This window comes from Coturnix japonica, chromosome 9 (genome assembly GCF_054131305.1).
Source record: "Coturnix japonica strain WE chromosome 9, WE-NBRP24, whole genome shotgun sequence".
Classification (NCBI taxonomy): Eukaryota; Metazoa; Chordata; class Aves; order Galliformes; family Phasianidae; genus Coturnix; species Coturnix japonica.
In genome coordinates, this window is record NC_140671.1 from 3,177,829 (window position 1) to 3,203,607 (window position 25,779).

The 25,779-nt window shown below is 43.1% G+C and overlaps 1 protein-coding gene across 4 annotated transcripts in view; it reads left to right on the forward strand.

Annotated features, from left to right (window-relative positions):
* The window catches only part of TMEM132D (transmembrane protein 132D), a 176,213-nt gene extending 150,614 nt beyond the window's left edge, over positions 1-25,599 (forward strand). For all 4 annotated transcript variants that reach the window (XM_015878476.3, XM_015878477.3, XM_015878479.3 and 1 more), the window contains 4 exons: positions 16,692-16,897; positions 17,950-18,223; positions 19,428-19,619; positions 22,731-25,599. In XM_015878476.3, coding sequence (XP_015733962.2) covers positions 16,692-16,897; positions 17,950-18,223; positions 19,428-19,619; positions 22,731-23,912 — 1,854 coding nt within the window. In that variant the 3' untranslated portion in view covers positions 23,913-25,599. The remainder of the gene's footprint in view (positions 1-16,691; positions 16,898-17,949; positions 18,224-19,427; positions 19,620-22,730) is intronic.
* The last annotated feature ends 180 nt before the right edge of the window (positions 25,600-25,779 follow it).

Here is a 25,779-nt window from a genome sequence, read left to right on the forward strand (position 1 = left end):
TCTAATTAAGCTCCTGCCTCGATCCATTATAGCTTCTGAAGTGATTGGAGCAGGGAGATAAAGAACTATAATGATCCCAGTATGTAAATATAGATGTAAAGTTTGTTTGGAGGGATGGAGGTTAGAGGCCAGATATCGTGAAACCAGACATAAAGCCTCTGGGTAGAAATTCAATCAGTGCATTAGTTATCATGGATTTTCATAAAAATAAAGTAATAATGCACATTCATGTTTCAGTTCATAAATGTGAAGTGACAGGCTATGACTTAGCCACCGAAATGATATTATAGACCCAAAAAAAGAATAATAGAGGAAATTGAGAAAGCAGAGGAGAGGGTTGTAATAGAATTGAGCATCGGCATAAATAAAAATCATGAAAGGGAGATTGATTTAATGCAAGATATGAATGTCAGAAACTCAAGGTGTTAAAAAGATCATTGGCTAATCTGGTAAAGAATCCCTAAGGCTGCAAAACTTCTAGCTGAAAGAGCCAGATCTGCTTGAAGTAGATGAATGTGCTTTAAAATTGTATGAGGAATAATGTATTGGGGGGAACATGCTTCTGCTCCACACACAGTCCATTAAGAAGTTGTACAGAAGAGGAAGAAGTGTGCATTGATCCACTGGAAAATTATCTTTTCCTGTCTGTACTGATAGAAGATTTACACATAGATATGGGAGTGAGATATTGTTCTAATCCAAAAAAGTTAAGTAGCAAACATTTCCGTGCTATCTAGTTACAAAGATTTGAAAGAAAAGAATTTTAGTGAAATTGAGTTGGCCAGTCTACATCTGTGAATGGTGTTTTCTACATTATTTAGTCAGGATAGGCACGGATGTCATGGGAGTGATGTCTCCTCTTAAGTGTCTGCTAATGTGGAAAGATTTATGTTAACTTGCAAAAGTCTTTTAGGCTTCACACATACCCATCTATCACTGCAAAGATGCTAAAATCTGCCTTGTTTGCACATGTCTGAGGGAAGAAGGCTCGAGGTTCCAGATGTAACTGTGCAAAGTTCTCCTCACAGTAGCTGAGAGTGACAGAACAAATCTTTTTTGGTACTGGTTTGTGTAAAAGAAATGTAGCAGCCAATAAGTTGAAGTGTGGCTTGGTTCTCGTAAGTCCTACAGGCACAAGTAAATGAATACTGAGATTTTGGAGCAGTCGTACTTCTGTTGATAGTGCTGCATCTTTCATTATCCCTTCATTATATGATGTTCTGCTTTCTAAACAAACAGAAACAAAAGTCTTGGGAAGGCTCTTAGCAGCTGGGTGCCAGCCCACTGGAAAGTCCATATACCTGCACAGAGTCTGGGTGCAGCACAGCCAGAAGAGCACAGGGAGGAACTGTACATATCCTGAAATTTTCTCTTTCTATGGTATGATTTTTCATGGTGAGGATCACCTCTGCTTCTGAAAAATATCTGAATAACCTTAGTGAGTCCCTCATATCATCTTCCTGGGGCAGACGGCCCTCATTGACCTGAGGGTGAAACAGGGAGTGAAATGGCTCAACTACAAATCTCACAGCAGATAATGAATTCCCAGGGCTGTTCAGGAGGCTGTGTGGAGCCTGTGGAACATCACTTGCTGTAAGGAGGTGATCCCTCTTTGTCAGTCTTGCCCTCCCTATGAATTGGTGAGCAGCGATCATCAAATGCATGCAACTTTTTCATAGCAGATCTTGAAGCTGAGTGTAAATGAGCAGTGGCACAGGAGGAGGGTGGCAGGGCACCACCAAAACTTCTACTCTGCTACCAGTGACTGTATGCTTAGCCAACATGGTGATACCAAATCAGCACAGCCTCTGCTCTGCTTTGAGTGAAAGAAATAAGTCTGTGAGCAGCTGGAATTGCAGTAGCAGTTTGGGCTCTGTACACTTGCAGTAATATTTAGCCCTGTCATCTGTGGTCTGCTCAGCCCACTGATGAGTGTGAAGGATAAAACCAGAGCGGTCTCCTGCCAGCTCTCTGTGCTCAAAGCTTGGCATTAATATGTGCATTTTTCCAGGGGACTTTACATATAGTTGGGCTGTCCGGTTTGTTCACCATGTCTGGAAATTAAGAGAAGGCACAGCTGCCCAGCTGCTCCAGGTGCCTGCCATTCAGGCCAGGGTATGCTTCTGCAGGGCGCTTGTGGATTAGCATAAGTTGAAGCAGTAAAGTCTGATGAAGCTGAGCATGTCTGGCACATCATCAGCGCTAAATACGTGAGTGTTGCTGGGTTTTGGCCATGAGGTCTTTGTAAAAGAGCAAGAGTATCTGAAATGCCAGAGATATGACATCTGTCTTTGGGCTGGGAAGCCCTGTAAATGAGTGAAGGCATCATGTGTCCAGCAGAATCTTCAATCCTGAAGATCCTTGTGGTGAAAGCAGCTCCCCTCACCCTTCCCTTCATGGGAATGTCTTCCTGAATGTTTTCATGAACGGTTCTTTGGGGTAAATAAAATTGTCTATGGAAGGAGGTGAATGTCTGTCCAGGGCACTGAAGAACTTGATCTGTTTTTTAATTTCGCTATTAATATAATTCATTTCTAAGCACTTAGACCATGCAAGATGTGTCAGGGCAGCAGGGCAGTATGCTTGCAGATGGAGTATCCTGTCTATAATCAGGCTATTTTTCCTTTCGGTTGCTTGAAGGTAGTTCAGATAACAAAATTCAGAACTCACCTTGATTTAACAGTGAACAGATACAATGTGTGAGTGCTTGTCAGGTTGGAAAGAGTGTGAAAGCATCTGGAAGATCAAAGCAGCATGACTCCTATCAGAGTCAGTGGGGTACAAGCAACTGAAATCTTACAAAACGCTTTCACATTGTCCTCTACCTTCCATTCCCTGTCCTCGCAGAGGCCAGCTCTTGGTACGTTTTATTGAATGTGTCCCTATTGTTACTTCACTGAAAGTGAAGGGAAGCTCAATGGAGCTGTAGGCTCAGGTTAGCAGCAAGATCAACTGTTTTGAACTTGAAGGCCAAATGGCACCTTGGCTGTTATGCCGTGTAACCCTATTAGCTACATTAGGGCTGACAGGGTGAGAGCTAGAGCACAGTTTGGTTTTCCCTTTGGTTATAGTGACAAAAGCTGAAGTTTTTCTAATCTCAGATCCACCCCAAGTGTGTTTTACAAACTGTTGTTGCTTTGCTGACTTAGCCCCAAGCACATCACATGTCCCATATATCTGGTCTGTTCTTTTCTGACCTGTAAAAGCCATAGCCATGAGGCACGGACACTTGCTCTTACCACATCTATGACTGTCTCCTTCTGTACGCTTATACTACATAGCACCTTTCTCTCACAGCAGTACTGAACTTTGTGTCCGAGGGGAAGCCACTTAAACATTGCGTTCCTTCAGTTGCACAACGAGGATAATAATATCTATGCTGTATAATCATATATTTGTATGTAAAAAAATATATATAAACACACGTGTTTGAGACTTCACTGGAATGTACTTTGCAAAACATTGGAGGCTTTTTTTCTGCAGAATGCTGAGACACTTGGATAATAGGAACAGTTCAAATGTAGAATGTTCATCATCATCACCATTGTTATTATTATTTTATTAGAGTGTGCAAAGAAAGAGATGCGGAAATGAAATAATATTGATCTGCAGTAATTTAACTGATCCTAAATCAGGTCTTTGTTTAGCTGTGTGAGGAAAATAAGATGCCTTCGCACCCATCTTTTTAATATTTATTTTCTTTGTATTTTCTTGATTTAATGAAATGCAATCAATTTTCAGGCAATGGCTTGTTTTGCACATCAGAACGCAAAAGCAATGTACGTTATTGTCACTTTTGCTATAAATACAGGTTAGTGTAATATGCTTAGTGTTTTTTCACATCTTATTAGGAAAGAAGAGAGTATGAAATAGCATTTGCTTTGTCTGTGTGCTGCAAACTTATTTAATTGTGTTTGAAGAACGTTAATTATGTTGCCACAAAGACTTCATCCTAAGTCATTGGGAAGGATACTTAACACTGGAGTCTGCTTTTGGCTCCTGTTCAGTTTAGAAGAGCTCAAAGGTGGCTTTAACATTGTTTGGATTGTTCTGTCTTTTATTGTCCAAAATACACCACAGACAAGAGAAGTTGTACCTTACATGTTTCGTACCTGAATATAGAGCTTAAAAATGGCTAAATGTTTTGAAATGGGTGGAGGGGGGCCAGGTGTGGAAACCATTCCTTTTTTCCCCCACTGCTGCCACAAGGCTGATCTTTCCCCTTCTTCTACTCTGTTATTTTTACCCAACCTTGTTCTTTGCCTTTATCTTTCTTGAATTGCATCTATTTATTTCAGAAAATTTTCCACACTATCAGAATCGTTCTGAATGCTAATCCTGTTCACTGAAGTACTTAATACCCCTCCCTGCTTGGCATGATCTGCAAATTTAATGAAATTAATTAAATGGAAATTAAACTAAAGACTCCCATTGACTTCAAGGGGCACTGGAGTGAACCCAAACTGTCTTACATCTTTAAGAAGTGGTTCAAATGAAATACACTTATTGCTTTACAAGCCATTTTTGTAAGGGGAAAGACAGATGCGTGCTGAATAATTCAGAGTCATTGTTGCTGACTGAGAGAGATTTAACTAATTTATCAAAATAACGACCTTTGTTCACAAAGGGGAGCAAGTGGCTTTGGATTGTTTCTGTCCCCAGAGGGATGCTGAAGGAGCTTGGGTTTTGCTCAGCATCGCTGCAAGGGGCATGTGTAGGGATGTAAAATGAACAGTGAACATTAGCAGCTGCAATGTTTGCAGGTGGTTGGAGGTATGTTAGAATGATGATGAGATTTTCCTTGAAGAATGGTAGAAGCAGCACGGCTACTCACTGTGTGGAATACCTGGGGATACCAGGATCACCCCCATCCTGTTCCCAGCATGCACACATAGATTCATCACAGTTGTTTCTCACCCTCTCCATTAAAACAAAACCACTGAGCAATGAGAACTTGACATCTTCCAGAAATGACTGCAAGGAGAGCATGCACCCAGTAGAACAGGCAGAGAAGGCAGCCTTGTGTGGAGTTTGGTTGATTGCAAGCAAGCTGAGGGCAGCTTTTTGGAGAGGAGTTTGCTAAAAACTGGTGGACGGAGCAGTGAGCCCCCAGCCGTGGCCGCCAACTTCAACTCATGTAACCATTGTTGCAGCCTGATGTCGGTGTGCCACATCTTACTGGTGTGAGGAGTGGCAGGCTCACAGCAGTGTGCCATTTTGCAAACCAGTAAGAAAGTTATTTATCTTCAGTTGTTCAGAAATAGGCATCCATGACAAGAGAAGGTTGTGGTAGTAGGTCAGGAAAGGACAGAAATCCCCTCGTTGCTCTCATATCCTAACCCACAGCTCTGGTGGGAAAGGATGTGCTCTCCCATTGCAATATAAACTTCGCAGTCACTTTCATAGTGAATGCTGTTTGGAAAGCATTCTCTGGCATTTCAGTCTGTCCTTGCTGGTTGATGCCAGCTTTCCTCTCATACTTATGTGTTATGGCTACGGTTGTGCTGTTGGAGCAGCTGTCTTGCTTAAATGCTCCTCTGCAAATGATTTTTGGCTTAAAAAGCCATAGGTCTCTGTGAGAAATCTTTCATGCTTTGCTGTTGCATTGTTTCTCTCCAGGCACTGCAAGGTGTTGGCCAGCTTTCTCGAGCTTGGCATGCATGCATGAGTGTATGTATATAGCAACAGATTTTTCCTTATTCTTCTAAGTGGTAATGTTGGATATCTGCCTGCTTGCCAGAGCAAGAGAACTAGGCTTTGGCTGTGCAAACTCAGTATCAGTGAAGGACTGAATCTTTAAGACTGTTTGAATCCATCCTATTACCAAGATGGAAATCTCTTTGTCCTTGTAACACTAACCTCAAAAGACTGCCATTGCTAAACTCATTTCATCTCCCTTTCCCTGTGTTGAAGTGACTGAAGTGCAGTGCATTTGCTCAGGATGGTGTCTAAGTTACAAAAGTAATTTCAGCAGCATTTGGTCATTATTCTATTAAACACAAGCTGAGCTGTGCTTAACTCAAGAAGTTGCCTGCAGATCTGTGCTCATGGGACACTGAAGTCTGAGAACGTTGAAGAGTTCAGACTCTCTTCTCTGCTTTCATCATGGCCTTTTCTTCTCCCTGCGGGTCTTTTCATTTGCTTCTCCTGCATGGCTCTCACCTCCTTTAAGTCAGTGGATGCCTAGTTTCAAGCTTGGCTTGGGTCAGACCAGTTCTCAGTGGTGTACCTCATTAAAATTTATGTATAACCCACTGCTTTTTGGAAAGAAATCTGAACAGGACTCTTCTTGTTCAGGGGCAGAAGTGCTTGCCCTTTAGGGCAAGATCAAAGCCTACCAGAATCAGAGAGAAGTCTGAGGTCTGGATGAAATCCTTGGGCAGCAATATTACGTCCCTAAAGCTCCAACCACTAATGATATTCTCTGAGGTAAGAAGTGCTGTTGTCCTCATTTAATGGATGGAAGCTCTACTGAAGAGTGATTCTTTGAGCATCCCATTCAATCTGTTACTGGAGGGCCTGGCATGTGACCTACTCATGGCACCTGTGGCACGTCAAGGTGCAGAGATGCCCAGGATAGTGAGTCTTCCCCTTTCCACCTGACTGCTCTTAGTATTCTCCTGTCTTCCCTCCTTTATGGCTATTTTCGTCAAGAACACGGCCCAAACTTCAGAATCCATTTGCAAAAGTCAAAGTGTCATTTCTGAGTTTTCGGTAACCACCTGTCGCCGCAGCACGAGCTGCATAATTAGAGCTGACAGTCCCTGTCTAGAGATTTTTTGGAAGCTGAAAAACTGAGAATGTTGTCAAAAAAAATAGCAATGCTTCCAGTCTGCAATGCAGTGATGGAGATGAAAGATGAGTGATTCCTAGGAGGCAGAGCATATATCAGCCCGGTGCCTTTTGCTAACCAGTTTAGAAGTCTAACTAGTTTAGAAGGCTTTACATTTCTCATGTAACCCTAAACAACAAGTTTTTAAATGGCTTCCCTGTTTCTTGCTTTTTACTAAACCAAACAAATAGCAGCTTCCATAGGAACCATGCTTAGTTGATCAATCAGTTGATGCAAAAAAACCAACCTCACCCAATCATTAGACGTTATTCATGTTTTAGTTTTGGAGACTCTTTAAAAGAGAATCTTATTTTTTCCAAGGGAAAAAATAAATGTAATTGGAGTCAGTGATGAATCTTAGTGTGTTCACAGAGCTGAGTAACATGCAAATTTTGGAATAACATATAAAGATTTTGTAGGTGGGCATGTTACAGGGTGGAAACTGGTCAGCTGGTGAGGAGGGGATTTCTCTACAGGTGTTGGTTAGAAGATATGTTTGTAACACTGTCATCTAGGCTGGACTTTGGGAGCTGAGCTAGGGACCTCCTGATTTAGAAGTTTCATCTGAAATGAGGTAGCTCAGTCCCATGTCTTGCCTGGCTGTGGGATCCCGCACTGCACGGCTGTGTGTCGGGGGGAGCTGCAATGCATTCTGCTCAGCTTTGTTTCCATCTCACCTATGCCATTAAGAGCAGCATAAATGTAATAGTCATTTGAATTTGCTCATGAAGTAGAGTTCTCCTTTGCACTTGTACAGTCTATCAAAAATGACTGGGTAAGGGTAGGTGAGAAATGACTGGAAGTTTGTCTCGGGGTAATGAAGAGAAAAATTGGAGTTCCTTAGGACAGGCTTGTTAGCATAATTGTGATATATGTGATGGCAGTGCCAAAAAGGAGAACTCAACATAGCCAATGGAAATACTGTACTATGTAAGTATTATAGAGTTTGAGAAAGCCCAGTCTTTCCAACTGCCTATGCTGTTAGGCTGCAGGAGTAATCTAAAGCACTTTACCCTCCATGTCTATTCTCAGACCCCTGTTCCATGTTGCTTTGCTCATTTTCCTCTCCTCAAAGGGGATTTTCATGCATGATGCACAAAGCCCTTACAGTGGGCTGTTTCAGGCTGTGTGTGCCTCAATTCCCTTCCTCTTCCCAGCTCTGCTTCACTGATCTGAGTTGACCAGTGTGAGCCTGTGTGTCCCCTGGTTCTGTGCCAGTGTGTGGTCCGTCCTATTTGTCCCTCCATCAGCTCTCCTCCACTTGGCAGCAAGTATTTATCACCCATAAAGGCAGCCTGAGCATCTATTTTCTTTTTGTGAGTGTGAAGCATGGTTGTTCTATTGCCATTATTCCTCCTTAAGCTTTACTGGAATGAGGGGAGAAATGCCATTCTCAGTGTAGTGACAAACCATAGGGTACTTGATGTGTTTATCATTCTTCTCCCGCTTTGCTTGGGCAACCACAGCAAGTGATACAGAGTTCATGTGGTTTTCAGATCAGGAGAGAGGTAGGAAGCTGTAACTTCATTAACATTGGCAAGAAAGTGTTGTCACATTTGTTACAGCCAACTGTGGCTTCTAAAACCTAAGCACGAGGTGGTGGGTTGAGCTCATAGTACTGGCAAGCTGTCAGACAGCACTCGTCTAACGGAACGCTGGCACTTCTGTGTGCCAGCACTGACATCCCCATGTCCCCATGATGTAGGGCAGCAGGCACTGAGGCCACTCCATCCTCCTGCTGACCACGTGCTGGCAGCACTGATTTTTTACAGAGCATCCTCCTGATGATCCCTGCACTCCCAACAGCAGGAGCAGCAGGTGGGCAGAGAGGCATCACCTTCCTTTTTCCAGCTGGAAAGCAGGGACAGCAAGGCAGCCAACAGCAATAGGGATGGCTGCAGCCACAGAAGGAGCAGAGGACAGCAGGAGTGAATGAAGCTGTTTGATTTCTTGTGGCTTTTCCAGCTTGCCAGGGATCCTGAGGTGCATCCCACCAAGCTGTGCTGTGCTGGTGGAGGTCTCTCGTTGGCTGCTGGCTCCTAGAACGGGTGGAAAAAAGGGAAGGACTGTTCTCTAACTACAGAGAAATGATAAGCAGTAGGAAGATGTACTTGTGTAACCCCAGCACCTTGTTTCTTATAAATTAAGCTTGGCAAAATCCTTATAAAACAAGGGGAGAGTATTCCTCATTTTACAAATACATCACAAGCTGATTCAAGCCCAGATTCTTTAAGAGATTTAACCACCAAATTCCCCTGAGTTCAATGGGAGTAAAGACTTCAAAATCCTTGAGAGTACGAGTCTCAATAAATTATACACAGCTATCTTGTAAGTGTGGGCTGGGAATTAATCCCAGACTTCCAGAAAGCTTGTCCTGTGCCTTTGCACCCCTTTCTGCAAGTGAAAACATCACGATTCATTTCTCTAAAGATACTCCAGATTGTATGAAGTGATTGGATTTTAATTGAGCAGAGTTTTCATGTGGTTTTGCTTTGAGTTGTGGCCCCAGCTGATTAAGCTTATTGGAAGAAATTTGACAGGATATATTCTGTCAGAATTTGTAGTTCTGTAAAAACGGCTTCAAGAAATTATGCAAACTTCTCTGGAATTTCATCTATGAAAGAAAGAAAAAGAAAATACACCCTAGCAGGTTCCTGTTGTGTCAAAGAAACATCTTGTTTTGACATTTCCACAGTGAAGTGTTTTGATTTTTTTTTCATTTTAAAATAACTTTTTCCTTGATCTCATGGTACTTTTACATAATTTTAATCATTTGAAATTGAAATGAAACTGGATTTCATGACCCAAAAATGAAACCAAATATAGGTGTCTTGAAAGCCCTCCTACAGCGAGACTTCATGCTGCAGGCAGCCTTAGTGCCAGCCCTGGGGGAAGGAACCACCCCACGTCCCTCAGAGATCCACAGCTCAGTGGGGACAAGGAAGAAGCTGCTCCTGTAGGTGTCACCTTCACAGAATCACACAGAATGACCCAGGTTGGAAGGGACCTCAAGGATCATGTAGTTCCAACCCCCCTGCCTAGCAGGGCCACCAAACCGTCTCTAACTGCATCCTTGAAAAACACAAGGCTGTGCAAATCCACTGCATGGAGGTCTATCTGATGGCTCCTAGCACTGGAAGTGAGTGCAGAGCCAAGGATGGAGGGAAAAAATCCACAATTATATACTCCAAATCTCAATTTATTTATTTATTTAAAGTTGATTCCTCCGAGACACTTTTAATGAGGGGATTTTCAGTTAGTTACACCAACAGGCTGCAAATGTTCTGTCAGATCCATAACGTTCACAAAAGAAGTATTAAACTTGCAGCTAGAATTGGATGTTTGCCCAGAATTGTAAGTTGTTTTGAAATGTGCTATTTTACATTTCGCTCAGGTGTATTTTTGCTGAGGGTTGTATATTGATAGAGCTGTAGAACAAACTAAAAATCCCTTAGAAATAAATAGGCATCAGAGCTCTCTTCATCAATATCACCTATAATGTGCTTCAGGTGGATTAGTGCAGCAGAAAAAGAAGTATCAAAGAGATGTTCTTCAATTGCACATCTCATTGCTAATGTCTATTTTTTGCTGAACTTCCTCTGAAGCATTGTCAGCAATGCTTGCAGTATGGTGCTATGGAGATGAGTGGCGGAAAACAAGCTCTTAGAAAGGCATTTGGGTAATAAAAGCAGATAGGGTTGTGGATAGCAGCATTTTCTGGTGCTGTGCTGCTGTAGGAGAACTGCTGCAAAAAAGTGTGGATGCTTTGAAGGTTTGCGCCTTCCTCACAGGAGATGCTGGGATTATTCCTCAAGTGCAGCAGTTCAGTGGTTCTTAATTCCATCATCATCCAGGGTGGCTCACAGACCTGCTGCGGCTGGATCTCAGGATGGTGATTTCACATCCTCTGGGACATCTCTAGACATACAGTGGGCTTAGGGCAGATCTACCCCCTGTGCTGCTGCTTCATTGCAGCCATTTATCTGCATTGCCTAATTTCAGGCTGCAGTGGGTTATCGCGGTAACCGCACTCCTCCAGCAAAGGTGATTAAATGTGGCTCCGCCTCCCCTGAGTCATTTCTAAGTGACTTATGGAGCTAATAACAGCCTCATCCTTTTGTACCTTGGTACACAGCTTGTGTTCTGGAGTCTTTTATAGCTCAAATGAGCTGCTTTTGCTTATTTATTTCCCTCCTCATTCATTTTTAATGGTTATAAGAGACTCCTCCATTCTTCTTCTGACAGCAGTGATTTAGGCAGGACTCATTAACATAACTTACGTTACTAAATATCACCATTTATGCTGGTAGACCAAGGAAAATGTGTGCAGTGCTAAATCAGAAGAGATCCCATGAGGTTGCCAAGGTGGCAAGGCTGTGCTTGAAGCATGCTTTAGAAATGGAAAGTGCTTGTATGGAGGAAGGAACACTTCCAGAAGCACGGATTGGAGACAGTGTCCCAGAGTTTTTCCAACATACAGAGACTGACTTTCCTAATTGGCCACCCGTGAAATGGCTAAACCAGAACTGCTCCAGATGAGTTTTATTTTCAAGGACTTATTAGCTGTGATTTTGTAAGAGATCCAACAATTATTGTGGCAGAAAAGCAGTTTCCTATAATGATTTTACTGTTGTCCCATGGGAATTTAGTAATGATAATGAAGTGGGAGAAGACTGTTACAGTTATTTCTGAGAGCTAATGTTGAAATACTGTGTACCTCTTCTGGGAGTTATGGTGTACATTTCCCTTTCCCTCTTTCCTTTTAGAAATAGCCTTGAAGGAATAGCCAGCTACAGAGATACCTATCTACCAGAGTTGCCTTATTCAAAAGGGTAATGGGATGAGCAGTAAAATGCTTTTAGGAAAGGGATGGAACCAATGTACACTACAGGAGGCAGAGGGTAGGAAGGATGTGTGATTTCTGAGGAACCTTATTGCTTCTTTCCATGTTTCTCCCAGGCTGACTGCAGCTCTGCTTCAAAGGGCTGAGTGTTTTCTTCCACTGATCGTCTCTCAAACCATGAAATGAGGATAAATTAATAAAATCTCATTTGCCTTTCTTGTGATCACACCTGAAGAGTACAGAATGTGAGGTGTTTTGAAGGAGAGAGAGCTGGCATCTTTACACATAACACAAACAGGCGTTTTAAGTAAACATAATAAAGAAGAGCCTCAGTGTAGCAGTAACCCCTCCTTTCTGGTCTGTGATTGTTTGCCAAGGAAAGAGAGTTTGTGTGTTCAAGTGATGCAGCAGCATCACTTTTGCAGCTGTAGGGCTGCTAGCTGAGGTTTGGGCACAGCTTTGGATGTACAGAACTGCATTTGGGACTGAGGAATGAACACTTATGGTGAAGATTTTGTGGCAGGAATCATCACAGTGCCCTGACTCTGCTCCATTCAGAGAATAGGGCTGGGAGGCTGAATTCAATGCAGTGCTGAGCACTGCTGAAATATCCCCTTCTACACATTTTATAGCACTGATGATTGAACTCTGCATCCAACTCACCAGAGCCACGTGCTTGGTATGGATGTGGCGTACCTACCAATCTAAGTCCTAATCCTGTGCTATGCCACCAATAAGGGACCTATGACCTCTGCTGCCCCAGCACATGGAGATTAAATGTGTGTGTGGAGTTGTTCACTGATGTAAGGAAAAGAGGTGGAGGTGCAGGAGCCCTGTGAAACCCAAAGTGCTTTTATATCCTACCAAGTTTATGCCCAAAAAAGCCATTCACACCTCATCTCCCTTAAGAGATAAAAGTCCCCTCGGTCCTCATGTATTGAGAGAATTTGCAGAGCATCTTGTGAGTACAGCTGCCCTTAATTAATAGCAGGCAGCTCAGCGTAGATGTGTGAAAGGCCCCTGTGACACAAAGCCCAGAAAGGCTTCAGCAAGAGAGCACAGCACCAGAAGGATTTAATGGCATTATAATGTCCTTGTATTACAGCGGCCACAGCATGCAGAAATGTACTCCAGCACTACATTAGCAGGGAAAGAAAATCTTCTCCTTCCCTTGGGAGCCCTTTTCACCTTTCCTGAGAACCAAGGAATGGTCATCCCTGAGGGATGGGAACTAAAAGGCAGGAGAAAGGGAAAGGACTGATGGTGGGAGTCCCTACATTTCAGAACCACAATACATCGCTTTTCCCTGCACTTTGCTCCAGCCCCTCTGTAGCTCCCATTGCATTTTATAGTGTGTTTAGTGGTTTTCTGTTTGGGGGCAAAGCCTTTGCAGCTCTGTAGTTAATAGCAGGCTGTCGGGGAGCTGTCTGTTGATGGAGTGCAGACTTGCTCACACTCTCGTGCACACGCATCTGAGGGTATGTGCAGTCGCTCCATCCATGCGTTTAATAAACTTGAGCCACAGCCATTGCTGCTGTGTGTGGTGAGGCGTGTAAAGCAAGAGCTGCGGCGCAGGAAGGGTTGGTGGTTAAAGGCTGGTTATGTGAATTAACGCAAAAGAAAAGGAGCTGCTCGACAGAGTGTGGGGTGGAAATCCGCTTCAGACTGAAGAGACGAGCAGGATCAGAAAAGAAAGCATCAGCAGGGCTGCTGTGTGTCCCCATCAGAATGACGTGGGGCAGCCTGGGGGTGCAGGACACTGGGGATGCTGCTGCAGGGCTGCCTGGGGCTGCCAGCTGCTGGGCTGTGCTCACAGCTCTCTGCTCTGCTCTGCATGTGAGTGTTTGTCCTGCTGAGCCGAGGCTGAGCCCCGTCCAGCTCGTTCCACAAAATCTGCACTCATTTCTAACAAACAGCTTAGAAAACTCAGTCTCAAAAGAGACAGAGGAGCTCGATGTTTCTTTCTTCTCTACATCTTTTTCCTCTTTCTCTTGTGCTGGAAGATGAATGGTTCGGATGTGTCTGCAGCAACACAGGCACGGCTAATCTGCCTCTCTATTGATGACCTGTTTCTGAATGTCCTGGCTGGATTTATGAAAATGTACTGTATTTTGCACCATGTTTTGATGTTGCTCTGTTAGGACTGCATGCAAACTGCAGCAGAACAGTGATGCTTATTCATTCCAGCAGTGAAGGGCTGGCTGGGAGCTGAATGAGCTCATAGTTGTTGCTGTCTTCACTTACAGAAAGGGAAATGGGAGTAAGTGGGTATCCCAAGCCCAGTCTTTCTTTTTTTTTTTGGACTATGGTTTGTTTTATAAATCATTCTCTTGAAAGCACAAGGTCACGGTATTAATTTAATCTTTCACATAGTAGGTTCTTAGGGCTGGATTCTTGTTTTAACTCACTCCTTTTCTAATAACCTCCGATAAAGTCGAAGCTGAAGTCTCTTTGTCAAAATGTTCTTTTGCTATTGCTTGAGCATTAATGCATTTAAAATCTGAGTCAGATTCCCATCACTTACTGGAGTAATACACCAGTCTCTGTATTGTCTGGGAGAGTCTCAGCCTTGCTGCAGCTCCTGTGTGCTGAGCTGCTCTTCACATACAGGCAGCTCAATGAAAGCAACAGCCAAACCCCACCTGCGTGGTGCAGGAATGCTTCAAAGGCCACTGCTCCCACAGGGAAGTGTTACCCAGAGGGAGGACACTTGGCAGGTGGCCTGGCAGGAGCCCTATTGCACAAGGGCTGGGCAGCCTGGGGCAGAGGACTCCTCAGCTGGGATTTCTGTGCTGCAAGGCGTCTGAAATCACCAGGAAATGGTTTCAGCCCAAGGCTGATCACCCAAGGGAACGTTTAATTGCCAAATGTGTGAGCTCACTAAGATTCACAAATACAAAGTGTTGCTGGCTGGAAGCAGAAGTGGTGAGCAAGGCACTGAAACCTATTAGCCAGCTCTGTGCTGCACTGAAGAAAATCCTTGTCTTCAGGCCATTCACTTACAAGTATGGCCCAACCTGCTGCTCACAAAGGTGGGTGAGGAACCTCAGGGCAATCAGCCCCAGGCTCCCTGCTTTCCTCAGGGCCACCTCCTCATCAGGTTAACCTCACAGGTGGAAATCATCACATTGTGACTTCTTGCTGGGGAAAAGAGGAAAGGTATGGAAAGCAGCAGACATTGCTTTATAGCACATGGAAGAGTTGTCTGGTCTGAGAGCAGTATTTAAAATAGAAAAATGCAATAGGGATAAGTGCAGCGCCAGCAAGGAATTGAAGTTTTTAACTCACGGAAGCAAGGTAGTATGGGGTGAGAGAAGGAGCAGGTGTACCAAGCACTGCCTGGAGCTCTATGCTTGCCTGCCGGACATTCTGCTATTGTTGCAGGTGGGAATTATGATGTAGTTCTTGTCCTGAGTGTCTTACTCACATTAGTGTGCATTCTGTAAGGATGCAGGGGCAGTGTCTGCTCCCCTAATTCTCCCAGAAGGGAAATGTGCTCAAGCCTCCAGCCTTTCTCATGGCTGTTTCTACAGGCTCACTTGAGGCTACTCCCACAGCTCTGCACTCTCGTTCTCAGCTCAGCATTATGCTGTTACTCTGTGCTCCAGCCTTCTGTGAGGCCCTTATGGTACATTCACCCATGCCTTGAGGCTTTTGTGGCAGCAACTGGCTTTGCTTGCTGTACGGCACAGTGAGACTGGATCCCGACAGGAGCTGTTAAGAGCTCCTGTAAAACATGCTAACGTGAGAATATCCCTAACAACATAATTCTGGCTGTAAATAAATTCAACATTCTCCTGCTGAAACCAATGGCAGCTGCAAGATTCTGACCTCAAGACAGCTGTTGATTGCAAGGGAGGCATTGGTAGAGTCATGATAACCTTTTTGTATATTACCTAAACTCAGAGAAGCAAGGATGGAAATGGATTTGCTATGGACTGACTGCAAGGGGGGTCTGTTGTTGTTTAAAGATAATAATATTAGAAATGCAAATTACCCCACAAAAGCTGTTGATATTTAAATACAATTTAAATTTATTTAACATTTGAACAGAGAAGTAGAAAATGGCATTAAATTCATAGGATGAGACTGCATTCTGAAGTCAGAAGTATTAAATATATCCACAGAATGGAATAGATGGCCTGGCTGGTAATGGATTATGAAAAGAGTTCAGGGTTTTAATAGATCATTCCTTCAGATGATCAGCACGGTAAAGTGGTAGTTAATAAATTATTTGACATGTACATTTAGTCATATATTTTAACTAGCTGTAATGAACAGGTCCTGTCAGCTCACCTAGATGCTTGCAATAGCTGCTAAATTGCTTGAGTGAGATTTAGTAACTCTCAGCAATATTGATGTCTAGAGCTGTAGGCAATAAATAAAGTGACATCAGGACTAGCTTGAGCAGTATGGTGTGTAAGACCTTTGTTGGGTTTGCAGTGGAGGTGGAGCTGTTTGGCCCAATGAACATCACTGTGCATCAGTGTGAGTCCCTTCCTGGTGATCAGTATTGGACTAATGCGATCACCCCACGCTTGGCACCCATAGCAAAAACTCTTTGAACCAGTTCAGAGATGACTGGACAAATTTGTCCCCCTATTGAATTGCATAATCAGGCAATTAGCCACCTGTCCCTCCCCCAGGGCAGGTGGAATTCCTTGTGGGTGGCCCACAAAGTCAAGGAGGAGGACAAAGAGGAATCCTCTCTCATTACCATTGTTCCAGGGCAGTCCTAGTATGGAATGGGAAGTAAGGACAGAAAGATGTTCTTTTATCTCAGGTTATACTAGAAATGTTTATAGCAGAGAAAGCCTACCTGTTAAAATAATTCCAAATTACCCAGGCTGTTAAGGGCACACCAGGCATGTTATTCCTAGTTGTCCTCTGAACTCAGAGCTAGCTTAAACTTATATTCTTTTTCTTCCTCCCACTCACTTTCTGATGTACTTTATAATTTGAGAGGAGACTCATTAATAATTTTTTTTCTTCCTCCTTTATTTTTTTTTTCTTCAGGTTTCTGACAGGTGTGACTATGTCTTTGTCAATGGGAAGGAAATGAAAGGCAAAGTGAATGTCATAGTTAATTTTACTTACCAGCATCTGAGTGCCCCTTTAGAAATGACAGTCTGGGTTCCTCGTCTCCCGCTGCAGATAGAGGTCTCTGACACAGAACTAAATCAGATCAAGGGATGGAGAGTCCCCATCATCTCTAATAAGAGGTAGGTTTCGTTAGAGGATGTTCATTCTGGGTTGTGCACTTGCCAAAGACCTGTCAGAGACAGTGGATCTGAACAAGCTCATTTGGCCTTAATGCAATTCCAGAGTAAATTTGAAGGTCACCGGACATTTATTCAGTAGGCTACTTCACTGGTCTTATAAAGGAAATGGAAGCTGCAGGTTGCATGATCCTTCAGTGGAAATCAATTTCCGTTTATAGTGCCAGGGACTGAGACTAAAAGAGCCAGATGCAGGGTTGGCTATGGGAGCAGCAGGAGGCACCCACATGGACCAGCTCTGGTTGGGCTCCCACCTGGTCCACAGCTCCAGGTCACTTTTAACAGCACAGTTGGTGCATATTTATTTTTCACTGATGTTGGTCTGGTGACAGTAATAAGCATCCCAAAGTCAGGGTTCTGCTAGAGCAGGGCTTTAAGATTGCTGTCTTCACCCACAGATGTGAGGACAGGATGGTGAATGGATGCAGGCAGATCTAGGCTGTCAGTGTTGTAAAGAAACAGAACAAATGGATAAAGTGGGAACTTGCCGTTCTCATCTGATGATGAAAACACCACTTATTACCAGGTTTCTGTTAGTATCAAAGCAGAGAGGTGAGGCTGTTTGTGGAAAAGTGATTCCAGCCTGAATGCTGTGCAGAAAAAGATATGTAAGTAGGTGCAGACAGATATTTCCATGGCAACACCATGGGGAGATCCAGAACAAAAAAAAAAGTGAGGATGTCCTGAAAGTAAGGAGTTCAGTTTGGAGAGTGTGAGGGAGATTTGAAGAGGACAACACAGCAGTAAAGCTGGCAGGCTGGTGACCCAGGCAGCATGGATGCCTCAGCTGTGAACAAGGGAAATGGGATAAAACTAAGGTGACCTGGCTGAGTTCAGAAATGCAGACAGAAGCACTTTCAGCAGAGAAATAGAGGGGGGGCAGTGGCTCTTTGTTCCACCACCCATGCTACAGACTAATGTCAGCAAGAACTTTCCTTTTTCAAACTCCCCTAGCATCAATTTCTGTTAATTTTTGGTTCTTGATTTTGTACCAGACCAGCCAGGGACAGTGATGATGAAGAAGAGGACGAGCGGAAGGGAAGAGGCTGTGCCCTTCAGTACCAGCACGCGATGGTACGGGTCCTCACGCAGTTTGTGGCTGAAGCTCCAGACCCTGGTGGCCAGCTGAGCTATTTGCTGGGTTCTGACTGGCAGATCGACATTACCGACCTGGTGAGCGACTTCATGCAGGTGGAGGAGCCGAGAATTGCTAAGCTACAAGATGGACAGGTTTTGGTTGGGCAGGAGCTTGGAATGACAACAATTCAGGTAGGAAAAAGCTAAGTATTTACTCCCTTTCCTCTGTTAACCCATCGCATCTGAACTGACGTGCTGATCACGTGTAATGCAGCTTCTTGCATTAGCAACAAACACTGGAGACAGATTTCTGAATGGAGCAAACTTGCAGCAAGGACTGGAGGACACCAGAGATTGTTTTCTATTCATGTCTTGTGCTATGAAATACTCACACTGCAGTCCTAGGAAATCTAGCCCAGCCTGTGTAAGTCTAGGTTATGATTATTCTTGTTTAAGGCCATTTCTGAACATGGAGCCAGCATATGGGTTAGCATGAGGCATGCAGCCGGTGGAACATCTGTCTTATCCAAACCTACAGTGACGGAGGGAAGGGTAGAGTCAAAGTTAACTCATGTTGGCTGAGGAGTCGATGCTGAATCACATGGCAGTGAATCCCTGCAAGCCTTTTGAGCCCAAGCAGTGTTACAAAACATAAATGTTACGGCACATTTCAGAAATCACATAAAGCAGTAATAATAACATGCACTTCTAGAGTGATGGTAAAAGATCAATCAGTGACAACTGAGCTGTATTCTCCAGAGGTACACGTTTTGTTTCATCTGTTTCAGCCCATATGGCCAAAAATATGTCCAGTAAATGCCATTGTGCCTCAGTGTCTCCATCAAAAGCAACTCACCTAAACTTGCACGTTGGGTCATTGGCAGCTTTTCACATATTCTTCCTGACATGCAAAGAAATACTGGCCCAGGAAATTGGGTCCAAGAGGGAAAGAAAAAAGAAGAATTCTGTATACAGTACTGTGACTGTTTCTTGTAGCAATATTCAGTGGAGTAGATAATAATGTTGTTTATTCTAAAGATTGTATGTAAATCTTACATTATTTACATGTTATCCAATGACATGATCATTAAAAAAGATAATTGCTTTTCGCATAAAGGTTGCATTTAAAATACCCAATATATCTGAAACAGGTGTGGCTATCATATCAGAGATGTGAATAGCATAGCTGATTACAATTACCATAGTAAAAGATGCTATAAGAACCCTATTGATGCAGAAGACATATAAAATGTCACTATCTCTTTTTTTGTCATATTTTACTAGTGTCTCTCTGTTAAGAGCTAATAGCATTTGTCTGTGTAACAATAGCTTTGCATCACCATTTTGCTTGGTGCCATGCAGAATGGCTGTAGCTAATTCTGATTTTTCTTTTCAGATCTTGTCCCCACTTTCAGATGCTATTTTGGCTGAGAAGACGGTGACAGTTCTGGATGAGAAGGTGACAATAACTGACCTGGGAGTGCAACTGGTAACTGGATTGTCACTTTCTCTGCAGCTCAGCCCAGGAAGCAATAAGGCCATCTTTGCTACAGCAGTAGCACAAGAGCTGCTCCAGTCTCCAAAACAGGTACTGTTGTTCACATGTACTTTGTTGTGAAAGGATGCTGCTCTGATTCACTACATTTAATCTTAAAGCTGAGGGGATTGAGCAGATTTTTATTAACAATATACCAATAAAACATTTTCTTTATGGTCACTTCAGGTCACCTATCAGGTACCCTAGTAGAAAAACAAAGATCTCACAAAAATAGCAAAGTCTAAATAACACAAGTCAGCAAACAAGCCTGCCGCATCTGTCTTGGCTGCAGCCCTTGCATAACACATGCAGCTCAATGATGTGTCATAAATAAGCAACAGAAGTTACCTCATACACACACACACACACACACACACACACACACACACACACACACACCTTTCTGTCCCATCCAGCTCCTGTCACAGCAGCGGGGATGATGCCAGCAGCATTGCTGAGTTCAACCTCCTGTCAAAGGCAGCTAAATCAGTTCTAAAGTCCATCTTTAAATAAGAAGGTATTTTGCATAGTGCCAGACTCTTCTTTTTTTTTTACCATGTTAAGTGTTTGGGGAGCATCCTTTTCATTCTAAGTCATTACTAGAATATGATGCATGATTAAACATAAATACATACTTAAATCTTTTTTTTCCAGTTATTCTTAGTGCCTGTATCAGTGATCACTGTTATATGATGTTCCCCTCTCTTCAGTCAGATCTTTGCAGGCTCTCCTGGGCGTGATAAATTTTGACATGTGACAAAGGGGAATGGGAGAGTTTTCTCCCCAGTGTCTATTAGCTTTGCTCCTACCTTTGCAATGAGGTTATTCTGTGAGTAATACCAGACCTCCCCTCATTTGTCTTCTGGTGCTAAGAATGATTCGGCCAAACTTTGCTTTGTTTAAGCTCCTGCAGAGCTGAAATCCTTATGCTGAGCCATCCGTATGCTGGCACAAATACTAAGGGCTTCTGAACTTCATCACCTCTCCGTCAGGTCTTGCTTGATAGTTGTCCTTGTGCTGTTGTCTACATTTTAAATTTAAACTTTTTTCCAATCAAATCCATCACTCTGAGACTAATGTCAAGGATGCACTGGGCTCTTAACTCTTAAACATGATCTGAGCTCTAAAGGTAAATGAGCACAGCATGCACGTTTGAAATCTGGCCAACTGTTGAGATGCTTTAATTCATCTTTGGATCTTATCCTTGGGATACAAGATGAGAAATAATGCAGAACTGCCATCTTTATAGGGTGATAAAAATCAGGCTCCCATAGTCTTCCAGGAGTTAAGAAATCAATGCCAGGCGGCTAGAAATAAGAACAGTGAGCTAATCCATTGCTGACATGGGGAGTTAAACAAACTACCTTGAAATCAACCCAAAAGCTGTGTTTGATGGTATTTAGTCCCAGTGTGCTGCCCAGCTCCCATAAATGGAGTCTGGATGAGTCCGTCTCTTGATTCAGGACCACAGTTGGAACGATGCTGGATCAGTATTAAACCAGCAAGGAATCGTGCACCTTCTGCTCTCCAAGGACTGACTCCACTTTGAAAGACATCTGATTCTTTCCATCACTTAGTACATGATGTCCAGAGAACAATCCCTATAAGCAGAGCGATGCAAAATTATTACATGATTATGCAGGTTTAAGCAACACAGTGGGAGGATGAGAGCCGATGATATAAATTCCATGCGGCCTTCAAGAAACATCCAAAGATTAATAAACACAAAGCCGGGATTTATGACAGTGTCAGCAAAGTCTTAGGGCTCAGTCCTGAAATAGAGACAGAAGCAAATCTCCCATTGAAGCACAGGGAGCTTTATGGCTGTAAGGATTTCAGAATCAGGCCAGTAGATTATGCACAACACAATCCCCAGAGACTGGAGGCCTGTCCTCTGTGATTTGAACAGGTAAACGACAATGTGCTGGAAATGATTTAACAGAAAATGATAAATATTTATTCTCTTTCTGTATGCTGAGTTAAAATGTAAATACAGTCTGTCTGAAAAGCTGTTTATTTAAAGAAACAAGACTACGGTAATGCCCTTCCAGCAAGTAGGGTTATCAGTAGGTTAGAGGATTGGTTGGCTGTCTGTCTGTCTGTCCATCTCAGCAGGGTGAGCCCAGCTGCTCCAGGCAGAAGCTCCCGTCAGTTTGGACACCACAGAATCTATTCATCAAGCCAGGAGTTTTTTTGGTACGGTACCTACAGTGTTTGAGCAGGTGCAGGTATCCCAACCGAAACAGAGTGAGTCAAACCATCTGAAGCAGGAGTTGGATTCTAGTGGAACTATCTGAATTTTACCTATAAGCAATACGTATGTGAACACCAAGATTTTCTCAGGTAGCATGACCAATCAAAATTGAAATCGACCTGAGAGTCCTTGGAGGATCTGACCTTCATAAATGGGCGAGAGCATGTTTTCTGAAATGTGGGAATTGCTTAGAATATCTTATTTAGAAGCTAAAGGTCAAGGCTCCCAGAAGACATTATACACACAAATACAGAATTAGTACCCAGGTCTGACCCAATTGCTATTCCATAAGCTTCCATGTACTGTGAAGTACACAGTTTGTGTTGCTGGGACACAGGATTAGATTTCATTACTGGCTCTTTTAATTGTTAACAAGCATGAAAATCACTCCAGCCATTTCCTCAAGTAGTAACTGGTCTGTTTTCTCTGCTTGTACAAAACATTTCATTGCAGAGACAGAAACCGAGGACTGGATGTGTGAAGCCACGTATGGGTCTATTTGCTATATTAGATGTGTTTTAACATGTGTTGTGTGTAACAAGAGGAGACTTTGTATTTTAAGCAGTTTAGAAATAACGCAATATATTTTTTCATTTAAATATACAGCAGTAAATGATCTCAGTAGCTGGTAATGCCTTCTGACATGCAATTTATTATGGTGCTGTAGATTCTGTGGAGCCCAGGGGATACAGCTCCCTTAAGCACCTTTGGGGAAAGAAATCTTATTATCAATGAGTGTTTTAAACTAGTATTTCTCCTAGCGTTAATTTTCTTGCTCTGCTTTTTTATTTCTTTTCTGGTTATAAATGGTATATGGATCTTGTGAGGAGGAGGAAGTAGACCGGGACAGAACATATTTCCCTCGATGTTTATTCTGAGTGTGTGTGTATTTGTTTTATATAAAATAGGAAGCAGCCATCAGCTGCTGGATCCAGTTCAGTGATGGATCTGTCATGCCCCTGGATATTTATGACTCCAAAGACTTCTCCTTGTCAGCTACATCTCTGGATGAGAAGGTGGTCTCCATTCACCATGACCCCAAGTTCAAGTGGCCTGTGATTGCAGCTGAGACAGAAGGCCAGGGGACACTGGTGAAGGTGGAGATGGTGATCAGTGAATCGTGCCAGAAATCCAAAAGGAAGAGCATCCTGGCTGTTGGAAGTGGTAGCATTAAAGTGAAGTTTGGTCAGAGTGATGCCAACCCTAACATCAGCGATAGTAAACACAGGGGTGCTGGTGTCCACCTAGAAAATCATGCCAGTGACCGGCGTCAGAAAACCACTTTGCAGGAAAGAGCTGGGCTGGATGGTCAGTATTACAGCTCGTCCATGGGCCAAGAGCAAGGCAAAGGCACCACCACTCAAAAGTCTATTCTAAGTAAAAAGGAAGACAGAGAGAGCCTCCTGGATGATGACAGTCATCTGCAGAACATCCCAATAGATTTCACGAGCTTCCCTGCACAGGTGGATCTGCCAAGAAACGATGGAGACTTGGAAGAGAATGACCTGGTACAGACCCCCAGGGGGCTGAGTGATCTAGAGATAGGAATGTATGCTCTGCTTGGAGTCTTTTGCCTGGCAATTCTGGTCTTCCTTATCAACTGTGTCACTTTTGCTTTGAAGTACAGAAACAAACAAGTTCCCTTCGAAGAACAAGAAGGCCTGAGCCACTCTCATGATTGGGTTGGGCTGAGCAACAGGACAGAACTTCTGGAGAATCACATAAATTTCTCATCTCAACAAGACGAACGTATTACAGCTATTGATAGAGGAGTGGACTATGAAGAAAGCAAATATCTCCTCAACACAAATGCCCCCCAGAACATTAATGGACAAGCTTTTAGGCCTACTGAGTCCACATTCACTGAAGGGAAAGAACAGAAAAGTGAACCAACTACTTCTCCTACCTCTAAGAGGAAACGGGTTAAATTCACCACATTTACCACCATCTCCTCTGATGATGGATGTCCAACTGTCAACTCAATCTTGATGAGCAGTGAAGATGATATTAAATGGGTTTGCCAGGATATGGACCTGGGGGAGTGCAAAGAACTTAAAAACTATATGGAGAGATTACATGAAAATGTGTAATAAGACACAAAAGACTATTTGGTTTGGTTTGTTCATATGTTTTTCACTCACCTTCTGCCTTTAATTTTGGGTAGCGGGGCAAAATGTTGCATTGATCACAAGAATCAGCTGATGGGTAATAACACCATGGAGCCCCTAAAAGCCACCCAAAAGCAGCTGGGAGAGCAGAGATCCTGGACAGCTCTTAAAATACAAATGCAAGTCTTCTCTGTGCTCAGAGATGGGAGTGAGAGATGTGTGAGATTTTTTGATGCATGGTAACATGACAAAAAACTTAGCAAAATAATATGGTCTCATTCTCTGAGCTGTCCCAGGAAATCAATAAATATAACAAACTCCAGTGCAGTTTGGATATTACAAAGTTCGTACAGCTCTACTGTTCAATATTGCAAGCTTTGTTTAAAAGCAAAAAGAAATTGGACTAAGAGTAAATAGATCAACGAAGAGAGAGCATGTCATTCAAGCCACATGCAGGGCATATCCGAGATTGTTAGTTTAAAGCTGACAAAAATAACAACGTGAGCAGAGCAGCTCCCGGAGCTGCAAAGTCATGAGTTTCCAAAGAATCTGAAGGGGAAAATGGAGTAACTGGGCTGTTTGCAAACCAGCATGTTTGCCTCCCAAGCGCTGAGAATAGATGCACATATACAGTTAAAGCTGAAACTGTCTTTTTAAGTAGGTGCCAAGGTAATAAACTTTGCCAGCCAATTTTCAGTATTTCTTAATTTGTAAAATAGGAGGAGATATAACCTATACTCCGAATACCGCTCATTGAAAGGAAGGTCCATTTTGGAAAGTTTGAGGGAACAAGCTATTTTTAAAAGCCCACTTTCTTTGATTGTCCTGTTTCAGATTTATATTCCCTGCCACTTCCCTGGAGCGCTCCCAGCCGGGTACCCTGAGGGCACTTGCTGGCATCAGTCATATCTGGAAGCTTGGAGGCTTCTCCCTCCCCTTCCATGCATACTCGCTTCTCCATGGTGCGCTCTCTCCAAGCACAGGCACAGTTGGTACCATGCTGGTACCTGCTTCATGTGCTGTCATTTACCAAAGTTGACCGCTCTCTCTTGGGTAAGCATGACTTGTGCAGGATTCAGACTCAAACAGCAGCTGTCTCTTTATTCATCCCCTTCCCTGGGAGAGGTCAGGTTATTTGGTTCCTTCTGCTCACACTCCCCTGCCCAGCACGTTTAGAGGGCACTGAAAGGCCACAGAGGAGTGCTGCACAGCCAACACTGTTGAAATCTGAACAGCTAAACTCGGTAGATAACATTTGTTTCTCCCAGAAGTGATGGTTATCTTTTGTTTTCCTCTGATAAGGATGTACATATGGTAACATTTCAGTGATTTCCCTTGGAGTCTGGTATACCCTTCAGCCCTAAAACCACAGCATTTATTGTGCGGTCCAAAAGCGGTTTCCAGTGACCAGTGGCAAAGTGCCAAAGCATTAACTAAATTCTGGCTTATATTTCAAGTTTTCCTTTCTTTTCCAGAGTGATCCCCCTTTTATTATTAAGTCTCTTTCCGTCATTGAATCTAGGTTGCTCTATTTAATACACACCCACCCTCCCACAAACACTTAGATTGAATCCCTCTATATTTAGAATGTACTGTAGATTGTAAGAATGTAATATATATATTTATAAATATGCCAACTGTGAATAAAATTTGCATTTTAGTGGCTTCATCTTTTTTCCTGCTCTGAACACCTCTCTCCTTTCACTGTCAGAACATTTACCCTGAAAGAGACTGGCAGCAGCAGGGAGACACCAGTGAAATGGTGAATTATGACTCTTGGCAAAATCTCATTACAAAGTTTTGCATTCTGCAGCGCTGGTGGGAAAAGGTGTAACACCAACAGCACGTT